Source organism: Suncus etruscus, chromosome 9, assembly GCF_024139225.1.
Source record: "Suncus etruscus isolate mSunEtr1 chromosome 9, mSunEtr1.pri.cur, whole genome shotgun sequence".
NCBI lineage: Eukaryota > Metazoa > Chordata > Mammalia > Eulipotyphla > Soricidae > Suncus > Suncus etruscus.
In genome coordinates, this window is record NC_064856.1 from 33,066,723 (window position 1) to 33,091,713 (window position 24,991).

The window sequence follows — 24,991 nt, forward strand, 5'->3', positions numbered from 1 at the left end:
AGTGGGGGTGTCTTACACTGGGCCCCCAAATGTAGCAGTGCCAAAATTTCAGGGTTTGCATGTGTTGAATGTGCCCCCTCCAGACTTCCATGAACCAAGCATCTCTAGAGTGGGCAGGCTGGGTCCCAACAGCTTTCAGTGAGAGAAAAAATGAAGTCATTGCAACAAGGACCTATTTCTCACAAAAATGAAGCAAGGAAAGCTTCTTCAACAAGTGGTGTTGGGCCAATTGGTCAGCCACATGCAAAACAATAAAGTGATCTCAGCCTTCCATCTAATGCCATGCACAAAGGACAAATCAAAATGGATTACAGACCTAGATATCAAACCCGAAACCATGAGATATATAGAAGAAAATGTAGGCAAAACATTTCATGACATGAAATTAAAGGTATCTTCAAGGAAGAAATACCACTGTCCAAACAAGTGGAAGCAGAGATAAACAAATGAGACTACATTAAATTGAGAAGCTTCTGTATCTCAAAGGAAATGGTGATGAGAACACAAAGACCACCCACAGAATGGGAGAAACTATTCTCCCAATATCCATCAGATAAGGAGCTAATATCTCAGATATAAGGCACTGAGAGAGCTTAAAAAGAAAAAACATCTAACCCCATTTAAAAAATGGGAAGAAGAAATCAACAGATATTTCTGTAAAGAAGAAATACAGATGACCAAAAGGCACGTGAAAAAAAATGCTCCACATCACTGATCATCAGGGAGATGCAAACTAAAACAGCAATAAGATATCATCTCACACCACAGAGACTGGCACACATCACACACACACACACACACACACACACACACACACACACACACAAAGAGCAATCAGTGCTGGCATGGATATGGGAGAAAGTAACTCTTTGGATGTGGGAGAAAGTAATTCCTATCAGTAACTGCTGATGGGAATGCTGTCTAGTCCAGCCTTCCTGGAAAACAATATGGATATTCCTCAAAGAAATGGAAATTGATTTCCCATATGATCCAGCAATGCCACTCCTAGGGATGTATCCTAGGGACATAAAAAACACATATTAAAATGCCCTCTGCACACCTATGTTCATTATAGTCCTATTTACTATAGCCAGAATATGAAAACAACCCAAGTGCCTGGCAACAGATGAGTGGCTAAAGAAATTGGTGCATCTACACAATGAAATATTATGCAGCTGTTAAGAAAAAAATAAAGCCATGAAATCCTCTTATACATAGATGGACATGGAGACTATTATGCTGTGTAAAATAAGTCATAGGTAGAGAAATAGGTACAGAATATTCTCACTCATCTGTAGGATTTAAGAAAAATAAGAGACAATAAAGTAATAATACCTAGAGACAATAGAAGGACCACTCTATGATATGAAGCTTACCACAAAGAGTGGTGAGTACAGTTAGAGAAATAACTACACTAACTACCATTACAATGTTAGTGCTAGAGAAAAATAGAATTCCTGTCTATAACACAGAAAGGGAGGGCATTGGTGACAAAATAGTTGCACTGGTGAAGGGGGGCATACACTTCGTGACTGAAACCCAACTACAAACATGTTTGTAACCATGGTGCTTAAATAAAAACAATAAATTTAAATTAAAAAATAAAATAAATAAATTTTAATAAAGGTTCTGTTTTTAAAGTCCAGCACAGAATTGACTATTAAGCAATTCTTGGAACAATTAGACATAAATAGAGAGGTCCCAATCCTTAAAATTTTTGCTGTTGTTTTAATTCTGAGCCAGCCAAAGAGTCTATAGAAGTGTCATCATTGTCATCATTATGGCACTAGAATTCACTGGGCACTGCCTACGTGCCAAGAAGCTTCCCAGTCTTCATCTTCCCTCTTTCACCATTTACCTCCATTCAGCCAACTGTTATGCTCACCTTCAACCCTCAAAAGGAAGATGCTTATGAATACTGTTCCCCTCTCTGCATTTAATGTTTATATTTTTTTACTATGGGAAAGAGTCTCTTAACTCATTCTATAAAACATCTTGATAATGCAACATTTATGTTTATATGAAAAGGAAAGGGATAGGCTATTACTAAAATAAATCCCAGCTGCCCTGTCTCCTTTCTTTAAAACTATTGACTGTGAGATGCACCCCGACTTCTGAAATGTTGATCTTAGAGGGCAGTTCTGGGATCAGTAAGATCTATTTCTACAATATACACTAGAATTTAGACACACCAGGAATACCCAACTGAACCCTCATGCAGTCAAAAGTCAGGACCACACTCAATGGGGACCCCAAACATTTTCTGCTATTTTAATTAATGGAACCACAAAATAAAAATATGAATAATTAAGAAGGAGTCTTGATCTCTTGAGGCAGGAAAGATCCTTGTCTTTAAACAAGGGTTAGACCTGCAAATGTCTAAAGTGGAAAATGGGAAGTGAAAGAAGAATAAAGAAAGAAATGTTACATTTTTTCCTTCAAATTATAGATAAGAAAACTGAGACCTAAAATGCTTGAGAAACTTACCTAAGAATTTTCCTCCTAATAAACAATAAACCAAGAGAGAGATAGAGTGAGAGATTGGGGAGGTTTCCAGTAAGACTCTTAAATGTAAATCTTTACATTATTAAACTGTCTCTATGCAGAGAAAGAAGTTTATCATGGCATTTCTCAACTGGATGTCTCCATAATATTCCAGGGCTTATAGATAAAAATCACCTAATTAACAGGTTATGTGGCATGGTACTAATAAGCCAACCAGTAGAACAGTTATGGGGGCACAGAAAGTAAACAAGGTCTGAAGTTGCCCATGGTTGGAAAGACTTCAAGAAACTCATGCGCTTGTGTCCTGGGACAGGAGGCAGATTACCCCAGAACAATATTAGAAGTTTGGGGTTTTTTTATTTGTTTGTTTTTGTGTCACACCCAGCAGCTTTCAGAGGTTACTCCTGGCTCTGCACTCAAAAATTGCTCATGGCAGGCTAGGGGAGGGGACCATATATGATCCTGGGGATCGATCGAACCTGGATTCGTCCCAGGTTGGCAGTGTGCAAGGCAAACACCCTACTGTTGTGCTATCACTCTCGTCCCTGTATTAGAAATTTGGACTAAGCACTTGATGTTTCTAAATGCCTAGCTCAAGTGAATGGGGGAAATGTTTTCAACAACCCTGTGTGGGTCCTGTATAGCCTTGGGTTACCAGCTAACCTAAGACAAGAGAACAGCTACAGTGTATTTCTGATAAAGAGGCACTTCTACTTTATGGCAGCTATTTCTTCTACTTTTGAGTTTACTCCAAGACACAATGCATATTGGGTGTTTCCAAAGCTGGCATTCAGAGCCATGTGGAGGTCTGGGCAGCTAGGTATTTCTGGGTGCCACTATATGTCAGGCAATGGTACCAACCCACAGAACCCCAGAATTGTTCTGTGTAGTGACTCTGTTTTGTTCACCTGATAAAAGCACAATATTATTCTAGCATCCCAGGACTCCTATGAGCAGATGAGCGGAGACTCACACGTCTCCAGGTGCTTCCATTGCAATGTGCATCTTGGAGCCTAGTCTATATGGTTCCACCACACTTACAAATAAATTATGAACTAAACAAATGAATCAAGAAAGATGCAACTCTACAAAGAATTACTAGACTGACGCCTTAGCACTTGGCCACTGTGCCTGACTCTATAGTGAATTTAATGGTACCACAAAGAGTAGTGAGTCCAGTTAAAGAAATAATTACTCTGACAACTATCTTGACAATGGTAGCAAGTGAGAGAAATAGAATACCTGTCTCAAATACAGGCAAGGGGTTGTGGGGGGGGGGGGTGTTAGGGAGCACTGGTGGTGGAAATGTTTCACTGGTGAAGGGGATGTTCTTTTTTATAACTTAAACTCAACTACAAACATGTTTGTAATCATGGTGCTTCAATAAAGATTTTTTAAAAAAAATATAATTGAAGGAGGGAGGTAGAAAGAGAGAGAGTGGGGAGGGATAAAAAGCACTGTATTTTTTAAGAAACAAAAGAGGCTGCCCCAGAAGTTGAGATTTCAGTGAAGATTTGGAGGTACTCAAGAATGAGCATAGAAAAAAAAAAGAATGAGCACAGAAGGATAGATAGGGCAGAGCAAAGACAGAATGTGAAGGGAGAAAGGGTCCTGTCCTATTTGAGAAACAGCATAGTAGCCAGTTAGCTAGAGCAGAAAAAAAGGGGAGAGGAGGGGAGAGACAAGTGGAGAATTAACTGGCAGGGGAATCTATGCACTATGGGAAGGAAGTTTGGTAGGGAGCTTTCTCTGGCAAGGGATTTCCCTTATTAGCAGGGAATGTTGTGCCATAATGAAGCTTCCATTCTGGCTGCTAAAGACGTTGGCAATTGCCTAGACAGCTGGGAGTAGTTCTTTGCTGCAATTTTGATTTTCTCTTGATGCTGCGCCTCTTTAATCTCTCTTGTTCAATGTTCTTAAGAAAGGTTTGGTTTCTGAAGTGGTGGACAGGGCAGTGAACCCTGTCCCACCTCTTCTCCCCAAGAACCACCTGCTTCTGCTTGGCTAAGATATCTCAGTATTGAGCAGGAGCTCAATAAATGTTTAATTCCAAAACCAAATGCATTCAAAGTTCTCTGTACACAGTATACATCTGAAGAAGAAAGTTGACAGTAGAAAAAGGATTCCTGCCTCTGTGGTACCCCAATAAGAAAGATATTTTTGACAAGGCTAATTCCATTGTTGGGGGGCATATTTTGACTCCGAATCTTGAAGTTATATTTTTGCTTACCGTATTTTCGGCATATAAGACGACCGGGGATATAAGACGACCCCCTAATTTTACAGTTAAAACATAGGTTTAGGCCTATATTTGCTGTATAAGACAGAATGTCCCTGTGCTGCAACTGTATCTTCTATAGTGAGCCAATCACAACAAGCAAAGGTTCAAAGATTATACTGTAATAGACTTCCTCCCTGACTCTGGCCAATCTGAGCAGGCTTTTGACAGTGTAGAATCGGGTCCAGAACATTGTCTAATTTGCATGCATAAAAAGCCTGCTTGGATTGGCTGAGTTAAAGAGGTGGTCCGAGCAGCCTTGCAGTGGTTGGTGCAGGATGGAGTTGGAAAATTCGTTTTGTGGCAATATTCAGACAACTTTCGTTTAGCGGCATACTGAAACATTTTTCGGGATATACTCGACCTATAAGATGACCCCCGATTTTCGGTGACTTTTTTTTTTATTTCAAAAGTTGTCTTATACACCGGAAAATACGGTACATAAATTTAGCATTAAGATTTTTATAAGCCTGGGATTCTAGCAACTGAGTTAGAGCATCACAAAATGTTCGTGAGGATGATGGATTAAGAAAAAAGTGGTTTCCAGAACCTGAGAGATAGTATAGGGGTTAAGGCACTTGTTGTACATGCAACTTACTTTGAATCTCTGGCATTCCATCTGATCTCCAATCACCATCAAGAGAGTTCCCTAAGCATAGACCCAGGAGTAAGGCCTAAGCACCACCAGGTATGGCCCATAAACTCCCCCAAAAGTCAATTCTGTTATAGTTCACATTGCTGCACTGCATAACAGAGGGTCAGTGACATGAAGTCACATAAATTTATGCCATTTTACCCACATATGAGTGTTCCTCTGCACAAGGTAGGAATAACCAAGTCTGACATCCCCAGACTAGCAAGTGCAGAGGGTACAGACCAGTTGTTTCTCAGAAAACCCAGTCATTGAGTATTCTTCCTTCTGGACACAGGAAGATTTCCTGCCACTCACCCTGATCTTTTCTGATTTCAGTTCATAAGTAAAGTCCAAAATGTCACTGTGCCTTCAATTCCCTTAGATCCACTACTCATCCTGTTTTTCTTTTGCTCTTTCTTTACTTATTATGAACTCGTCGTATTTCCTGGATTCATATTTTTTATTTGTTTTTAATATTCATTCTTATTTTCACATATTATGTAACCTGCTAGTTCTAGAAATCAGTGGTCCCTTCCATACCCCATAAGTGCCAAATTTTAGTGCAAAGTTTTGAAAACTACTGCATTTGTGAGGGAAGGCATTTCTCATTACGGCAGAGACACACCAGACTCTATAAGGAGGAAATTAACTAGGAATGGGAGCCTTCATTCAGAGGGGATTTAGGTTTAGGGGCTCTCAAGAAGCCTCTTTCAAACCAATATCTCCCAAGATCTAAAAATGAGATCTTAGGAAGTTGTTGAACAGTTGAAACATGAGCATCCTGGATTTTAAGAGGGAAATCAATAGCTCAGCAGTGGAATATGGTTATTTGCCTGTGTGAGACCCTGTTTCCAGCCCTGACACTCTAACAAAAAATAAATAATTGTTTTTAATGGAACTGATCATGTTCGCCTTACCCTGGGAATACCAGGAAGCTAAATTAAAAGATATATGGCAAGCACTCACTCAGTGTTTACCATTGGCACTACAGCTTCAAAGTCATGTACATGCACACAGGACTGTAATGAAGTGATGCAGAGCCAGTCATCTTCTGCAAAATGAGGTTAGAGAAAGCTCTTGAAATCGATGCCTCTAATTGATTTCAGCAGACCTGGTTTTGTGTATTTGGAGCTCAGCTTCACTCAAATTCACACAGGGATGGTTGGGAGACTTGCAAACCAGGGTGAGCAGGCTTGGCTTGCTGGCCTTAACTTCCCTTCTCTGCATGCCTAGCCCAGCCTACATTTTTGTGTAAGATGATACTGACCTTACAACCATGCCTGTGTGTGTGCATACATGTGTGTACATGCACATGTGTATATGTATATCTGGGTTCCTTTTTCTTTTGCCCCATGAAAAATACAGCTGAGGCAAATATGGTGCTCCCACGGCTGGAGAGATGAGATCATTTGTAAGTGGCTTGTTAAAGCACACATCATTTTCCTGATCAGCGGTAGCGAGGCTGCATCTTCAGGAGCTGATGCGATTTATCATGTTATTATATATTTAGGGGGCTTTTGGAAAATGCTGTTATTTACGCAGCCAACTGTGTATATAGACTATTTAAAGCAGATTTTTGACCCAGTAGACTGTACCAGCCCCATCTATCGTCTCAATGAGCATGTGGGGACTCTTAAATATGCAGATTATTGACACAATAGACTGTGAGTGCTGGAAACAAGCTCTAGCCGGGTGCATTCCAGTCATTGGGGGGATGATGGGCTTTGAAAATGTGTTTTCAAGGCAGACCCATCCATAAAGCCAGGCTTAAGATGGGGGTGATGTCAGCTGGATAGGGGACAGGGGTTGATTTTAAAGAGAATTGGGGTTTTCAGAAAGAGGGGTGTCTTCTTAGCATTGCTCTGTGGTCTGCCCAATTGTCTATGAATTGTCTGCCCAAGTGATGCCACTGAGAACTTGAACTCCTTGTAATATGAAGTGCAAAGAGGCCTGGCTGTTTGTATAAATTCCTTCTTTGAGTGGAAATGTATTGTGCACCAATGAGGTCATTATTTGCAAGAAATAAATGCTATGTCTGGCTCACTTGAGTCAAAACAAAGAATTTTTTGAAAGAGGGATGAAATAGCTCCCTAAAAGAGGAGGAGCCAATGTGCCTCTGGGTGCCAAAGGGATGAAGCAGTGGTCTCCCCAAGATGCTCCGGTCACAGTGGATCTGATTTATTCATCTTCATCCTTGACATGGATTTAGAATTTAGATTCTGTGAGAAAGAGTTTGATCTACCCCACTGGGATAACAGGTAAATGGACAAACAGACCAAAATAAAGAGAAAAGAAACTGAAAGTGTTTATGGTTTGTCTCTTAGTTCTGTAAACAAGATATCGGCTATTTAAATGCTATTTACAATAGCCAGAATCTGGAAACAAACCAAATGTAAATGACAGCAGATGAGTAACTAAAGAAACTGTGGTACATCTATACAATGAAATACTATGTAGCTGTTAGAAAAAATGAAATGAAGTAGGGGCTGGAGAGATAGCATAGAGATAAGGCGTTTCTCTTGCATGCAGAAGGACGGTGGATCGAATCCCCACATCCCATATGGTCTCCCGAGCCTCCCAGGAGTGATTTCTGAGTGTAGTGCCAGGAGTAGCCCTTGAGTGCTGCTGGGTATGACCCAAAAACAAAAAAAAAAATGAAGTCACAAAATTTGCCTATACATGGTTGGATATGGAGATTATTATGTTGAGTTAAGTAAGTAAGAGGGAGAGAGAGATAAACACGGGATAGTCTCATTCATGTGTGGGACTTGAGAAAAATAAAAGACAACAGAGATGAGGGTCGAAAGGAGCAGCTTGTGATATGAAGCTTATCAGAAAGAGTGGTAAGTTCAGTTAGAGAAAGAACTATACTAACAACTACCATGACAATGATAGAGAGAAAAATACAATGCCAGTCTCGAAGGCAGGCAGGAGATGAGAGAGGAGGGAAATGGGGGACATTGGTGGCAGAAAATTTGCACTGGTGAAGGGAGATGTTTATTTTATGGTTGAAAATCAATTACAAACATATTTGCAACCACAGTGCTTAAATAAAGAAATTATTTTTAAAAAAATCAGCCATTTAAACACATTTATTCTTAAGATGATTCTTACTGGAAAATAGTCCAGATATATAGGCAAATCAGTAACTTCATCTTCTAAACCCCAGAATCTGTCTCCTCTTCACTCCCTCATGTGCCTGAAAGGGACAGATGCCTATAGTTGAGAACTCATCATGTTCTTCTTATTCTCATCCCAAATTGATTTTATATATTAATCAATAAAACAAGCTGGAGTACCAACTCTAGCATGAAAAGTGATCAAATTTAAATTATTGACCCATTCAAATAGAAAATAGCAGAGAAAAATTGACAATCTCTATCTTCCCATGAGATGGCCTATGTGGGGAATCAGAATGAACACTGATCACCTCAAGAACCAAAAGAACTATTGGCCCTAGAGATGTAGTGATGAGCAAGAGTCGGCTCCCTGAATACATGGGCTTCTATTTAAATTGGCAAGAAATACCTCAAATTCAGAGTATGGTTCTTGGTACTATTGACATGTGAACTAAATCATTGTTTGTGGTGAACGTTTTCCAGATATTATTGCATCTCTGATCTCTATCTCCTCAGTAGTGACAAAAATGGCTCCAAACATGTTCCCAGAGGCAAAATCACATCCAACCAAGGCATTGAGAAAGTGTGATTTATCACCAGGGTGGAGCAATAGAGCCTCTGTGACTATCTAATTCTGTGAATGCCTGGGATTCTCATGCAGTCACCATAGTGTTATTTAATCAAAGTTTTGAATATGTGAAAGACCCCAGGTGAAGTCATAGACTAAAGAGCAGGCTGAGAAAGAAAAGAACATTTATAGAATCCTTGCTCTGTGCCCCAAACTCCTGAGGGTTAGACATGCACAGGTAAACTAAGAGCTTTCTATCTTGAATAAAAGACTAAAGTCACAATTTGGTTTGTCCAGTAGCATCTCTAGGTAAAATCCTGAGGAGCACAGGGAAAGAAAGAGTCTGGAAACCTAAGCAAGGGCCTCAGAGAGGGATTGTATGTAAAATGGGATGGTAATTCAAACTAGCCAATATCTTATAAATAACAGATTAGGTGCTAGAATATGAACATTAATCTCAAATTTTACAGTATCAACTCTTTTATCATAATGGATAATAATGGTCAGAACCACAAAAAAGAGATTGATGACCTTATGCTTTTGTAAAAAAAAAAAACAAAACAAAACCTATTTCTTATGCATTTCCCATCATCATTACCATTAGAGGCTAAATATACACAAAGCAAGTAAAGCAAGTGTATCTTGTGAAGATGTGATACTTAACTGTAGTGTAGGTACATTGATCCTTTATAAAGTCACAGATATACAAAACTATGAAACATTGAGGCAATTATAGATCTCAGGCAGCTCTCTTACAAGTGACCCGCCCTCCACTATTAGAGGCCAGAAAAGGGATTATTTGCTCAAAGTATTTCAAATGGAGTTGGAGGAAGGTCCCAATGCAGTTGAGCCAATTACACTAGCTCTGTGTGTTAGCTTGGTCTTTTGGCAGTCATCACTCCTGCTGGCAAAATTGTTATTAGTGGTTCTTGAGGTTCTATAAGGAAAGGCGAGACCATGTCAAATTGAGAATATTCATTATTTATTGGCTTGCATAAACTAAAGAAGCCAATATTGCAAGGCAACTAGTTTAGACCAGTGGGAGTAACATGTATACACATATAAGAGATGCCAATCCCAATGAATAGATGAGGGATTCACTCTGCTGCCTAACATGCCATATCCTGTAACAATAATTATATTTTAGCACTATTCCAAGGACTAACAAAGACCATTTTTAAATGTTTATAACAACAAGCCCTGGAAAAGGCAACCAATGTCCTCTTGGAAATATTTTTAGGTATGATTTCTACTTTCCTTTATATCTCCTAATAGTCATTTAAAGGTATTAAAGCAAATATTAGATGTTTGTTGTTTGGGAATTTTCTCCCCATAATTTGAACCATACTCTTTTTTCCTTTGTCAGTCCAGAAAATGCTGCTTCTTTTCCTCATAACTTCTCCAGGGAAAGAAAAATGATCTTTTAAATCCAAAAGCAAATTAAATAACCAATTAGCTAAACATGATGAGTTTTTGGTTTTCTGAGCTTTTTGCTAAGAAAAAAATATATAGACTTTTTTTTTTTTTAGAGAATTTAGCTACCACAAAAATTATTTGGGATCTGGCTGAAATAAGCATTGAGATTTTTAAAGGAAAGTAAAACACATAAAACATGCCAAAGAAACCAGGAAAATACCAAGGATAATACAGTGGCTGTCTCTTGGCTCCATCTCTCAGTGAGTTTTTCACCACTGGGGAGTGCTGGCCTCTTCCGGGATAATGGCCAATTTGGTACCATTTGGGGGCTGCTGACATAATGCCCTCCCTGGCCAGCTCTTCTATAGACAAGAACAGAGAAAAGATGGCTTGCCTTGAAAAGACCAAGCTTCAACTAGCTCTAACCTGAAATCACGGGGTCAGCAAACCCTGGAGAATTTTCCATTAGATTATTCAAACTGTCCATTGGAAAGATTGAAGACCTTGTATGTCCCAGAATTTGGGTCTTTTCCAAGAACTGCTTCATCCAACTGTCCAGTGTGGGTTTGGCCCTAGATCAAACCTGCTGTTTCATATAAGTTGTCTCATTTAAAAGCTAACCTAGTTAATTAAGAAGGGAAATAGGTCAGGATTTATTTAAAGGATTTACCGGAGTTATTTAGAAATGCTAATCCCTTTTATCATTAAGTTTTTTGTTTGTTTGTTTCTTGTAGTATAGAAACACTCAATCTGATAAAGGAATTTAAATGAATCCAGAAGGAGTTGATTGAAAATAATGCTAGAAGTCTGATGGGTTTATTTTTCAGCCCATACTTGAAAGAGTAAATACAACAAATCCTGAGAAATCCAGTCCCATGTGATTCTTCGTGACTAGGTTTTTGTTCTTACAAAAATGATGAGAGGGGACATTGAGTGATTCTTATTTCCAGGTATTCTGCCTTCTCTAGTCAGCTCCATTCTCAGGATATGAGAATTGAGCCAGGGATTGTTTATCTCCATTTCATAGGATCTCATAGGAGACCAAGATCCCCAGAGTTCTTGATTTTCTGGTCATGACAACATAGACAAGGAGTAGGAGGAATTTAAACCTGGGGAAGTTTGTTCAAGAACCTATGCTCTTTGATTGCATGGTGGCACACTCAGGATGGTGGAGGCACATACTTTTTTTCTTAGTTCTACTTTGCAAGTAGAGCATGTTCTTCAACCAATTGGGTATCTTGATAACTGAAAAAGGTTAATCCATTCCTTATAGCCAATTCCCAGAACTATATCTGATCTTGGCTTTGCGTCATTCCAACAGTTGACATTTGGAACTATTTTCTCCACACTCTCCTGTTGATTGTGCATTGTAAAATGTTAATACTCCAGCCTTAACTCATTCCATTGCCAGTAACAGTACTTCCCAGTTTAAATGCCCTGAACTATTCCCATCCATGTCTACTTTCCTCTCAGTCACTAATTAGTCCTGGAGGAGAGATCCAGTGTGCTAGAGTGAAAGTGCCCAATAGGCCTCTGAATCTCTAGAAATCAGCCACCAGAAAGCTATCCAACAGACTCATTCACTCCTTCTGAAGAGGATAGGCCTTTCTATTTCTTTCTGTTGTTGGTTTGGTTTGGTTTGGTTTTATTTGGTTTGGGTGCCACACTCAGCAGTGCTCAGACTTACTTCTGATTCTGTGCTCAAGTATAACTCTTGATGGGTTTCTGGTAACCATATTGGGTGCCAAGGATGAGACCTGGGTGGACCATGTGTAAGGCCTTACTCTCCGTACTACCACTCCAGTCCCTAGGCTTGTCTATTTTTTACAGAGAATGAATTCTAGATTTACCTTTACCAAATGAAAAATTCAAAATTGTAGAACTTGAGTGTAGAAGAGGTGTGTCAGAGGCTTCTTATTGAAATAAAGAGGGATTTTCTGATCTCCTGGCCTCCAAACTTATATCTCATCTGTCCTAACTTTCTTTGCTGAAAAGGATGAGCCCCTCTGTGTGGCCCCTTCTGATCCCCATGAAAGCCTATTAGAAACATTTTTGTTTTGTTCTTTCTGGCTTGAGATCAGAAGGGGTGTGTTAGGTAAAAACTGTCATCAATACAACACTTCACTTTCACAGTGACCCCTCAGTGTCATTATCTGGTCATTTCTTCTTTCATTCCACAAAAATTAGAATAAATTGAGCCCCTGGCTAACAAAAGATAGTGGTGAGCCAGAGAGATGGAGCCTGTCCTGGGGAATCTTAGCATTTGACTGAGAAGATAAACCATGAGATGAATAGGGGGTGCATTGAGTTGGGATCAGGACCACACAAGAGAGAAAGATTGATATCAAAAATTAGGTTGGCCCCTGGAAACTTGGAAAGAGGCAGTGGCCATTACAGGTACCAGGGATGACTCCTCTGAAGAAGAGTATGTTATCTCAGACACATACAAAAGAATTGACCCAGGAGGAGACATGGTCCATGCAGGAGAAAACATATCAAAGACCCCAGAAAAGGGACAAAGAAGGGGTGAGATTATGAAGACAGCAGGCAGGCCATTTGGCCACCGGGGTAACAAAGGAGAGTAGACACAGAGCAAGAGGAGTTTTGAGAAGATACTGTGGGGCCAGGAAATAAATGGTAGGAGAGAAAGGAAAATTCCTCATCTGCTTGAGAGAGGAGGCATTTCAGACAAGGGTGGAGTATAAAACCTAATGACCACACAGAACTTTATAATGTGCCAGAAGAGTGCACCCGACACTTCTGCTGATGGATTAAATAGGGAAAGGGAAGACTCTAGCATGAATTCTCGCACCCAGATTCAGCTATGAGGCAGAGTTGTCATTGACATGTTCTGAATTTTTAAAGATGAAGTTGAAAGACCTGGTTTGCAGCTCAGGGGACCAAATCATTGACCACCACATGTAAAGAAATAAAATATCTCTGTGTGTGCCTGTGCGTGTTCTAAATAGAGCAAAACCTACCTCCATGCTGGCAGCTATCTATTCCTGAAGATACTCGGAATGAGCCAGAGCCAATATATAGCAGGTTGGGCACTTGCCTTGCATGTGACTGAAGTGGATTCGATCCCCAGAATCCCATATGATTCCCCAAAGTCTGACAACAGATCCCTGATTGCAGAGACAAGAATAATCCCAGAACACTCCCAGAACAAAATGATATTTGAGATGTGGGTAGTTATGTGGTGGGTATGTTCTAATAGAACAAAACACAGCATGATAACTCAGACTAAAAGTTTCTCCCATCCTTCCAGCTGAGAAGCCTGGGTGAATGATAGAACCCTGTTCAAGACCTCAGCTAAAGCACAGATATCATGGTCCCCAAAACCAGACAGGTCATTGTCATCAACTTGGTGGAGAAACCAACAGGTTAAAGAGTTAAGAAGTTCAAACCCCAAGCCAGAGAGGACAGAATCGAAGAATCCAGGGCAATGAAGTATTTTCTGGCTGAAGAGTTGGCCTGAAGACAAGAATGGTCTTTGCCATTGGACTCTGTGTTTCTAGAGAACAATACAGCCTCCTCACCAAAAAAGCCAAGGCCAACCAGCTCTGACAGTGCCAATTGAGCAACATAGATGGGCCAGAGGACCGTTTTCTCCCTGCTTGCCTCTATTCCTTAATAGAAAGTGGTCACAGCCACGAACTTAGCAAAAAGAAGCAGGTTAAAATTTTTCCATTCTTGGCTAATGCAGTTAGACATTTTCGAGAAAAGGAAATGAGAAGTGGTCATTATCCATTATCTGCATGAAATATTTCAGAGAAAGAAGCAGCGTTTGCCAAAAGAGAGAACAAGAGAAAGAAAAGAAAAGATGTTTGACTTAATGCCAAGCAGAAAGGAAACAAGAGCACCTCTGGCCCTGCAGGACAGCCATGCTAATGATGTTATTTCACATGAGATGGGACCATGTGTCTGAAAAGATGCAGATGGTGGCCCATCTTCACATAATTTCTAATGGTACTGCGATTCACAGTCCCTTTTCAGGATTGGAGGAAAAGGTGGGATTCTCAACCACCTTTCCAGGCTTAGAAGAAGCAATGTGTGTGTGTGTGTGTGTGTGTCTGTGTGTGTGTCTGTGTGTGTGCCTGTGTGTGTGTGTCTGTGTGTGTGTCTGTGTCTGTGTTTGTGTGTTTTGTGAGTCTTGGGTAGAAAAAAATCAGTGTGAGTATTTTGCTGTGAATATTTGACACCATTTGAAATGACAGAACCAAAAAAGTCTTCATTTGAAAGGTCTCATCCTGCTAGGGTCTTCCTCTCTTGATTTCTGTGTCTCCTGGTGAGTGGACAATAAAAGGATAATGAGACGTAAACGGGAACTGCCAGAAAACTTATGTGATGGCCTGTGCTTTACCCGACTCCATGAATATTTTTTTACTTTGCTTTTGTCAATTTTCCCCAGCACACTTCCCAATAATAAAGCATGTAGGATTGCAATTCTAGGGAGGTGAAGAGAATGCATTTTTCCCCGAACCCTTTTGCCTAGGGTATTTGTCATCTCTCTCAATGTAAAGCTCCAAATCTCCTTTTTTCTTTGATGGGGGTTGCTTTATTCCTCAAAAATTGCATATATGATCATTATGGGAATGACCTAATAACTTGCTTTTCTCTGTCAGCACCTCACTTCTATGAAAATTTCCAGCACACACATCCCCAGCTCCTTGTATGAATGATTCAATTTTCAATAACAAACCTCAAACCATAAGAAGTCCTTTTCTTACACACAACACGTGCAAAGCTGGAATGTATCAAATGTAAATTTCATCTAAAAACTGTTGGCTTGGAATAGAATATGGAGATAGCACAGACAGTCACCAGTCACTAATGTCAACCATCTGCACACTCAGGTTGGGACTAAAATGTGTGGGGGGTGTGTTTTCAAATTCTCAAGCAGATTAGTGCATTGGGAAGTGGCCCAACTGCTTTGATATTGAACATATATTAACAGAATTGAGACCTCTATAAATCCTGTAAAGTCAATACACTATGAATCCATTCTAAAGATGGGCACATAGAGCTTTCAAAGTCTTGGAAAGTTTCCCATACTCAGTAGTAAGTGTCAGATGTGAACTGATCCTACCAAATCCTACCTGCTTACTCACTCTTGACAAAGTGACCTGTGACATGGTTCTCTTGATCAGTACCTCCCAGTATAAACTGAAAGCAATTTGCTAAGCCACAGGCATTTGGTTTTTTAGTACCTGAGGAGGAAAGGGAGAGGATTCTTGATGCTGTATACACTCCTGCAAAAAAAATCTAGACCCTACATGCATATGGCACAGCAACAGAGAGAAGTCTAGAGTTAAATTTCTTGCAACTAATTAATATTTGTATTTATTTACAGTTAGGCTTCTCCAACTTTTAGGAGTGTCTGAGTCCTGAGAGGTATTATTAAAAGATTCCAACTTTGTGGCCTTGGGGTGGGGTGAGAGTGAACAAAGACTGATTTGATTCAATAGTGTTGCCCCTACAAGACATAGCAGCCTTGGCATAAAGAAGACTGGGAACTTTCTCTTCCCTTTCCTCACAGACCCTTGTGAAGTGGACAGGAGGGGAAAATAAGCCAAGTCTAAACAGGAGATGATCCAAGGCAGCCTCAGATGAGCTAACTTTTTCTCCAACTCTGGCATTCAGGATCCCTTGGTTCGGGTTTACCAGTGTCTGGATACCAGAGGAACTTGGTTTTATTCACATGATTTGACCTGACCAAAAAAATAAACCCTGCCACCCTGACTTCCTGGCTGCTCCTTAAGTAGCACCTGTATTCTATCTATGTGGCCTAAATTCTCTATTCCCTACAACTCTTGTGCTCTGTATCTCTTTATAGGGTGCTTGCACACCTGGCCTTGGATGCTGTGTGTTTCTTGGTTCCCATTCTGCCTCTAGTGTCCTCCTTTAATACTCTGTCTCTCTGAGGACTTCCTGACCTTATTGTGATTTTCCTCCAATGCCTCCCATGCTCTATCTTAATTACTAATGTCTCTACATCTCTAATCTCTGGGCCTTTGGAGAGCCACTATGTGGCAATGCCTGAGAAGCCATTTAAGTGGCTTGCATGTGACAGCCCTGAGATACTTCTGGGTAAAATGAGTGAATTAAACTAGGAAATCCAGGATATCTATGTCCTCTAACCTGAATTCACCTAGTCTGACTGTGTTGATGAGCAGGGAGTAGAGAAAGACTCAACATGAAGTAAGTACCAATAGCATGACATGGACAGACAGAAGAAAGTGTTTTGGACAAGAGAACATTCAGATCTGTCTACCTCCATAACAGTGTCCAGAGAAGAGAGTCCAGTCATCAGTAGGCTATGAAGGAGAAACTAATGGTTTGGGGGCATTTAAGAAGCAGGTGGATTTCACCAGCATTCCCTAAGGACATGGCTAAAAGGACTTATCAGAGTGGGGCTATTGAAGCAGAACATGAGGCAATGTTCCCTCCTTTGGGCAGATCCCAAGAAACATTCCTACACAGAGAAAGGTGACATTGCTAGCACCCTCTGTGCATGGATGATCACAACTTCTAGAAGGAGCCAGCAGGCTGTTAGAGAACAGTCTGTCAGCCACACTGACCCATGCCTAAGCTTTTCTAAGATGGTGACCATAAGATCCTGCAGCAGTCAAGCAAAACCATGCCACCACCTACTTACAACAGAATACCTCTAACATTTCTGAAAAGCAGAATGGGGAGCCTTGTGGTCACACACAAAATGACCACGGTAACTTCATTATAACCAAGTGAGTTAGCTGCAAAATTAGCAACCCCATCAGTTGGGACTGCTAACCTTGGACAGAGGAAGGTGACTTTGCCAACACCCTCTGTATTATCTCTGACTTTTCTTCTAAATAATTTATTTTAGAAGAACAAAGTTTTCTTGTAGCAAAGTGCATGGTTAAGGGGACACCAATAGGAAATTAGTTTGGAATCAGGGATGTCGATACCAGGTTTGCCATCCCCAAAAAAGTTTTGCAAAGAAGATCCCTACAGCACAGCCACACTTGCCTTCTCTGTTAAATAAGTGTTCATAAGAATAAACTTGCCATTTATTTGCTCCAGCACATCTCACATGATGCAGTCTTATTAAACAAATCAGCTCCAAAGAGAGACACAGTCACTCATTATACACTCTGAGCACCATATTCCCACTGCCTTACTCTCCTGCCACAGTTGCTAGTGGCAAACAAAATCACTTAAGTCAACTGAACAGTTTTAAATGTATAATATCAGAATGTATTTTTAAAACTCCTTGGAACCCTCAACCATTGTTAAAATACACTCACTTTGACGGATGCTTTGGCACTTTTTTATGAGGCTTTTCAATGTGTTTCCTTATCAGGTGACGGAGATTTAGTCTGTTCTGCAGAAAAAAGCAGACAAAAAGGGTCTCTCAGCACGAGTTACTCTTCTGTAAAGGTTATAGTAAACATGTCAATGCCTAATTAAGCAGAAAATTTTATCTGTACTGTGGGGGAGGCATTCGCTGTCTCTGACTTTTCTTCTGGGGAATCCATTTAGAAGGACAAAGTACATGGGGAAGTCGAGCTGGTCTGGAAAGCTTGGCTTCCAAATGTCAGCAGAAGAAAAAAGAAAGAGAAAAGCACTTCCTTTCTCCTGTGTGAAAATTGCTATATTGACTAAGCTGTGTGTGTGGGCACACGTGTGTGTATGTCTGTTCCTGTCCACATGTGCACATTCAATGTATGCATGTATATTGCACACACACAATAATAGGAATTTCTTCCTAGCTACCTACTGAATGCCAGTCCCTATGTTCTAGGCACTGAGATGAAAAAATACTTTTTGTTTGATTTAAAAAAATTATTTCCCCCAAAATTTTTGCCCTTGCTGTGTATCCACACAAACATACACAAACAAGCATACCTTTTATTGTTTTGGAGAGGATAGTATTGAATTTTGGTGTGGTGACTATATTGCTTGGATTAACATTTTCTGGCTAAGGTATGACACCTGATATATAAATAATAAAGCCCCTTTAAGCCTCAAAAGTTCAAGTTTAAGTGATAAAGTTTGCATAATTTATAACTTACTTTGCTTGACTTTGCCCTTAACTCATTTACTCATTTTTAGCAGACTTTCTGGTGACTGTAACTTCCTGACATAACTGTCTCAAACACAAACATTAGTCCAGAAAAAAACTAATGATGGGGAGAAGAGGTGGTATAAACTCAATGTTCTGGTTCTGTTAATCTAAGGTCTTCTTGTAAGTAGTGGCTGCCTTATTAGCAGTTTTTTGACTAGATCAAGTAGTGTTTTCTTTTAATCAGTTTATGAAACTAGAAACCAGAAACACTGATTTAACACCAAAAGAAAAAAATTATTTGTCAACTTTTGAGAGCAGCTAAAACATGCTATAATCAGTCTTAAAATATCCAATAACTATGAACAGCAAGATCACTTTGCTTTCACTTTGCTTCTTGGTTTCGGGTATAGGGCCCTTAAAATCAGGAGCTCCTATCTCAAGCATTCCCAAGTTTTTTGTTTGTTTGTTTGGTTTTTTGGGGTTTGGGGCCACACCTATTTGATGCTCAGGGGCTACTCCTGGCTAAGTGCTCAGAAATTGTCCCTGGCTTGGGGGGACCATATGGAACGCTGGGGGATCAAACTGCGGTCGCGATCTTTCCTTGGCTAGCGCTTGCAAGGCAGACACCTTACCTCTAGTGCCACCTTCCCGGCCCCAATATTCCCAAGTTTTACCTCTGAGATGATAATGCCATGAAATACCATTGCTGCACCTTCAATTTGAGGGTCTCTACAAATTTCTTTTATTCATGTAGTCCATGATAGACAGTGAGTGGGCCTAGCAATTAAGACCATAGATTATCTCATAAAATTCACAAGGGTTCCATCACCATTGAATGGACTCAACTTGGCTTAACTAGCTGTGTGATCAAGATCTTAACTAGCTGTGTGAGAAAGCCCCCTCTGTTCCATAAACATGCTCCTAGAAAATACTTTATGTGACCATTGAGAGAAAATAGAAAGAAGGAATTGTAAATGGGAATTGCCTTCTCTAGGAGGTAGGGATCACTGGGTAAACCTTCTTCAACTGCAGTCACAGCCAATGGAGTTCCTGGCTAAAACTGTCTTCTTCCTAACACACCCCTTCTCTTCGAGCCCTTGTTGCCTATCCCAGGACAGCCTTCCAGTGCCTGCTGATCCATTCCCCAGCTCTTTCCTTGAAAAATGAAATCAAAAGTCCCACTGCAGAATTTCCCCCCAAAGAAGAGGAGTAGAACCACTGGAAAACAAGAAGTGGGAAATAAGGGCATTTGCAAACCTATCACAAACTCCTCTTGATGTCTTCCTTCCTGTGGTCACTTTCATCCAAGTGGCTTAGTCACTTTTTCATCTTCCAAGTGGATATTCACCCATTTATTCCCTAGGCTACTGCTCTCATTCCCCTGTGCAATGGCTGCTTAAATCCTTGCTAAGGAAAACTGCATCCCAGTAGCATTTTGCATCTCCAAATTGAATACAAAGTCGTCATCTCCTGATGGGTAGCTACAAATCACAGTGCCTTGGAAATTACAGACACCAGACTGAGAGGACATTTTCAGACCTGCCTGAAAAGGTCTTCATAAACCTGTTGGAAAATAATAGGAGAACCCCCCAGTCTCCCATTCTAACACCATCTACTATTATTTTAAAATCATTAGATTTGCTGAACTTACATCATTTTTCAGCTCTCAATAGCAGATTCTATCCAATACTCTATAATATCTCTTTCTACTGTGAAACTCTCTCCAAAAGAAAAAAATCTTAATGTTAGAATATAGAAGACACTGGTTTTCAACAATTTAAAGGCTGCATGTCCACATTGCATCTGAAATCTCACCATTGATTGAGCTGATTGTCTGCCAGCAAAGTCTAATGTGCTGGCCTCCCTCACCAGGAAGCCACCAGAGGGCAAGTTTTAGTTTCCTAAGGACCCCAGGTCTCTCCATACACTCTCCTCTGCAGCATCTGAATTTCACTCAACCACCTTCCCTGCACATCACATGCACAAGTTTAGCAACTGTCAATTAGAGAAGCATTAGGGTGATGTCCCTTAAACAAGAAAACTATGAACGTGGGAGTCTAAAGAATGAAGACTCCTGCCATTAACTCAAAATGGTGTAGAGGACACAAAAGCCATCATCATTTGGCTTTTCCCGAATTCATCTCTTGCTGTACATAAAAGTGTTGGGATGTGTGGGTTAAATTCCCTTTCCCTTGGGAACAGGAAGGCCCTGATCTCAGCAGGGGATTTGGGATGGTTATTTCAGTTTCTTTTCATTTCATCTCTCCTCTTGCAGGTTATGTCCAGGAGGAACAGCTGAAAGCAGAGGAGGACATAAAAGAAGAAGAGGAGGAGGAGGAGGACAGTGGTTCTGTAGCTCAACTTCCGGGCAGCAATGACCCTGGCACGGACGAGGAACTAGATACAGGCCCTGAGCCAAAAGGCTGCTTTAGCTACCAGAACTCACCTGGAAGCCATCTATCCAACCAGGATGCAGAGAATGAGTCTTTGCTGAGTGATGCTAGTGACCCCTTGTCGGATGTCAAAAGTATCAGCGGCAGAGATGCCTCAGACAAGAAAGCTAGCACACACCCCAAGCCTTCCAGTGAACCCCACAATTGCATGGATAAGATGACAGCCGTCTATGCCAACATTTTGTCTGACTCCTACTGGTCAGGCCTGGGTCTTGGCTTCAAGCTGTCCCCCAGTGAGCGGCGCAGCTGTGACACTCGCAGCAGCAGCCACAAGACTGATTTTGATTGGCACCAAGATGCTCTGTCCAAGAGCCTACAGCAGCACCTGCCTGCCAGGGCTGTGTCCAAGCCTAGCTTGTTCAGCTCAGTGCAACTGTACCGGCAGAGCAGCAAGCTGTGTGGTTCCGTGTTCACTGGGGCCAGCCGCTTCCGCTGCCGCCAGTGCAGTGCTGCCTACGACACACTGGTCGAGCTGACCGTGCACATGAACGAGACGGGCCACTATCAAGATGACAACCGCAAAAAAGACAAGCAGAGACCCACGAGTTATTCCAAGCCCCGGAAAAGGGCTTTCCAGGATATGGATAAGGAGGATGCTCAGAAAGTACTGAAATGCATGTTTTGCGGAGACTCCTTCGATTCCCTCCAGGATCTGAGCGTCCACATGATCAAAACAAAACATTACCAAAAAGTGCCTTTGAAGGAGCCTGTTCCTACCATCACCTCGAAAATGGTCACTCCGGCAGCCAAGAAGCGTGTCTTCGAGGTCAATCGGCCGTGTTCCCCCGACTCCACCACGGGGTCGCTGGCCGAGTCCTACTCCACCCCCAAGAGCAATGCCCTACAACTCACGTCCAACAACCGCTATGGCTACCAGAACGGAGCCAGCTACACATGGCAGTTCGAGGCGTGCAAGTCCCAGATCCTGAAATGCATGGAGTGCGGCAGCTCCCACGACACCTTACAGCAGCTCACCACCCACATGATGGTGACAGGACACTTCCTCAAGGTCACCAGCTCGGCCTCTAAAAAGGGGAAACAGTTGGTGCTGGACCCGCTGGCCGTGGAGAAAATGCAATCTTTGTCCGACACCCCGAGTGGCGAGGCACCTGCACCCCGGCCCTCCAGCAATTCTGACAGTGCAGCCTCCTCCACAGAGTTCAAGAAAGAAGGAAAGAGGGACAAGGCTGAGGAGACCCCCCAGGATGATAAGGCGGTGAAAAGGGAAGAGTATGAAGACCCCCTGCAAAAACCCTTAGACCCAACCATCAAGTACCAGTATCTAAGGGAGGAGGACCTGGAAGATAGCTCCAAAGGGGGTGGGGACATCTTGAAGTCGCTGGAAAATACTGTTACCACGGCCATCAACAAAGCCCAAAATGGGGCTCCAAGCTGGAGTGCCTACCCCAGCATTCATGCCGCCTATCAGCTGTCCGAGGGCACCAAGCCCACCTTGCCCATGGGGTCCCAGGTGCTGCATATCCGACCTAATCTCCCCAACAAACTGAGGCCCATTGCCCCCAAGTGGAAAGTCCTGCCACTGGTGCCCATGCCCCCCAACCTGGCCCCCTACACTCAAGTGAAAAAGGAGCCAGAAGACAAGGAAGAGGTGGGCAAAGACAGCGGACAAGAGAGTCCCCCCAAGGATGCCCCCTCATTCAGCCACCGAGATGGAGAAGAGTCTTTCCCCAAAAGTGAGCCTGCCTCAGAACCCAAAAAAGCAGAGCCCAACCTCCCCAAGGAGGAGGAGAAGCTGCTGCTGAAGGAGGAGGGAGAGAAAGAGAAAGGGCAGAGCCCAGAGCCAGCCACCTCCCTGAGCAATGGGTGCAGCCTGGCTAGCCACACCTCAGCCCTGCCCAGCATTAACCCTCTCAGTGCACTGCAGTCAGTGCTCAACAACCACCTAGGCAGAGCCACAGAGCCACTGCGCTCGCCCTCCTGTACCAGCCCCAGTCCCAGCACCATGTCTCTGTTCCACAAGCCTGCCTTGGGTGTTCTGGACAAGCCTGTGCTGAGTCCTGCCTCTGCCAGGCCAGCCAGCATGTCCAGGCGCTACCTGTTTGACAGCAGTGACCAACCCATTGACTTGACCAAATCCAAAAGCAAGAAGGCCGAGTCATTGCAAGCACAGTCCTGCACATCCCCACCACAGAAGCACGCCCTGTCGGACATTGCTGACATGGTTAAGGTTCTTCCCAAAGCCACCACACCCAAGCCTGCCACTCCCTCCAGACTCCCAGCCCTGAAGCTTGAAATGGATGTGCGGCGTTTCGAGGACGTGTCCAATGAGGTGTCCACACTGCATAAGCGGAAGGGCCGGCAATCCAATTGGAACCCACAGCATCTATTAATCCTACAGGCTCAATTTGCCTCCAGCCTCTTCCAGACATCTGAGGGCAAATACCTATTGTCAGATCTGGGCCCACAGGAGAGAATGCAGATTTCCAAGTTCACAGGACTCTCCATGACCACCATCAGCCACTGGCTGGCCAACGTGAAATACCAGCTGCGGAAAACAGGTGGCACCAAGTTTCTGAAAAACATGGACAAGGGGCACCCCATCTTTTACTGCAGTGACTGTGCCTCCCAGTTCCGAACCCCCTCAACCTACATCAGTCACTTAGAGTCGCACCTGGGTTTCCAAATGAAGGACATGACCCGCCTGAGCACGGAGCAGCCCAACAAGGTGGAGGCAGAGATCTCCCGGGTTTCGTCGGCTCAGAGGTCTCCAGAAACCATAGTGGGCGAAGAGGACACAGACTCTAAATTCAAGTGTAAGTTGTGCTGTCGGACATTTGTGAGCAAACACGCGGTAAAACTCCATCTAAGCAAAACGCACAGCAAGTCCCCCGAGCACCATTCACAGTTTGTAACAGACGTGGATGAAGACTAACCCTGCAGGTATGGGTTTGCTCCCAGGTGATTTGGGACCCTAGCCTTGTGAGGAGCTTCTGGAGAGGGAGATGATGGGTCTGCATAGAGACGGCTAACACCTCCCAATACCCAGCTGGCATAGGACTTACTGTCTAGAACATGCCAAGTTAGTCCTGACCCATCTCTCTATCCCTCCTTCTGACAGAGGGCTGAGTAGACTAACATGGGCATAGAAGAAAACTTTTGCTCCCTGAGATGTGGTTCCCTTAGTTATGATCATCCCAGGTTTCATGGTCATGTCACTCCAAGGCTACACACTTCATTTTCAGGAACTCATACATGTGTACCAACTACTCTCACTGTCCAGTACACCACCCCTTTCTGGAGCAGGGACCCTAGATTGAAGCATTTCGTGGGTGTAGTCACTTGGGTTGAGCAGATCTCTTGCTCAGCTCCTGAACAGCTTCTAGCTGTCTGCACTATCGTTATTGTAGTCAATACATTTCCGAGTTCACTTGCAGCAATTGCCATGCGCCTTTCCCTTTGTTGACTTCCTCTGGGAGATTCCTAGTGAAAAAACATCTGCTTTGTAATCAGATGGCAGAAACAGGCTCCCCTGCAGAACTCCAGGAGGAGCAAAACAGAGACTTTTCTCTTCCTCTCTTCTCTTCTGCACTTGTGTTGGGGAAACAAATGCCAGAGGCCCCCTTAAACAAAGAGATAAATGCAGTCCATGACCCAGAGAAGCACATGACTTATGAGACTCCTAATGCCCATTGCCACAGGTGGATTTGAGAGCAAGTGACCAAGCTTCCAGATTCTTTGTATCATGTCTCATACAAGTTCTGTGCCTTGTGTGGTCACCCAGGCCCAGATTACCTATTGCTACCTCTAGTAGAGGATTGAAATCGAGGCCCAGTACCTTGCCAATTAGTCACACGAGCCATTAAAACTGCTGACCAAGGCTGGGTCTTATCAAATGCTTTTCATCTTCTTTTTCGTATGTTCTCTCCTGGACTCTCTTTTTCAGCATGACACCCCCCACCTTTCACCAAGTTAAGGACCCTCACATATATTCAGGTGGTCCTTTA

At 42.4% G+C, this 24,991-nt stretch overlaps 1 protein-coding gene across 2 annotated transcripts in view; it reads left to right on the top strand.

The window, feature by feature from the left end:
* The window catches only part of TSHZ2 (teashirt zinc finger homeobox 2), a 450,994-nt gene that overhangs the window by 220,730 nt on the left and 205,273 nt on the right, over nt 1-24,991 (top strand). The window contains exon 2 of one of the 2 annotated variants that reach the window (XM_049781314.1): nt 20,849-23,800. In XM_049781314.1, coding sequence (XP_049637271.1) covers nt 20,849-23,800 — 2,952 coding nt within the window. Of the gene's footprint in view, nt 1-20,848; nt 24,515-24,991 lie in introns of those variants that run through there. The other variant, XM_049781313.1, reaches the window with a different exon arrangement.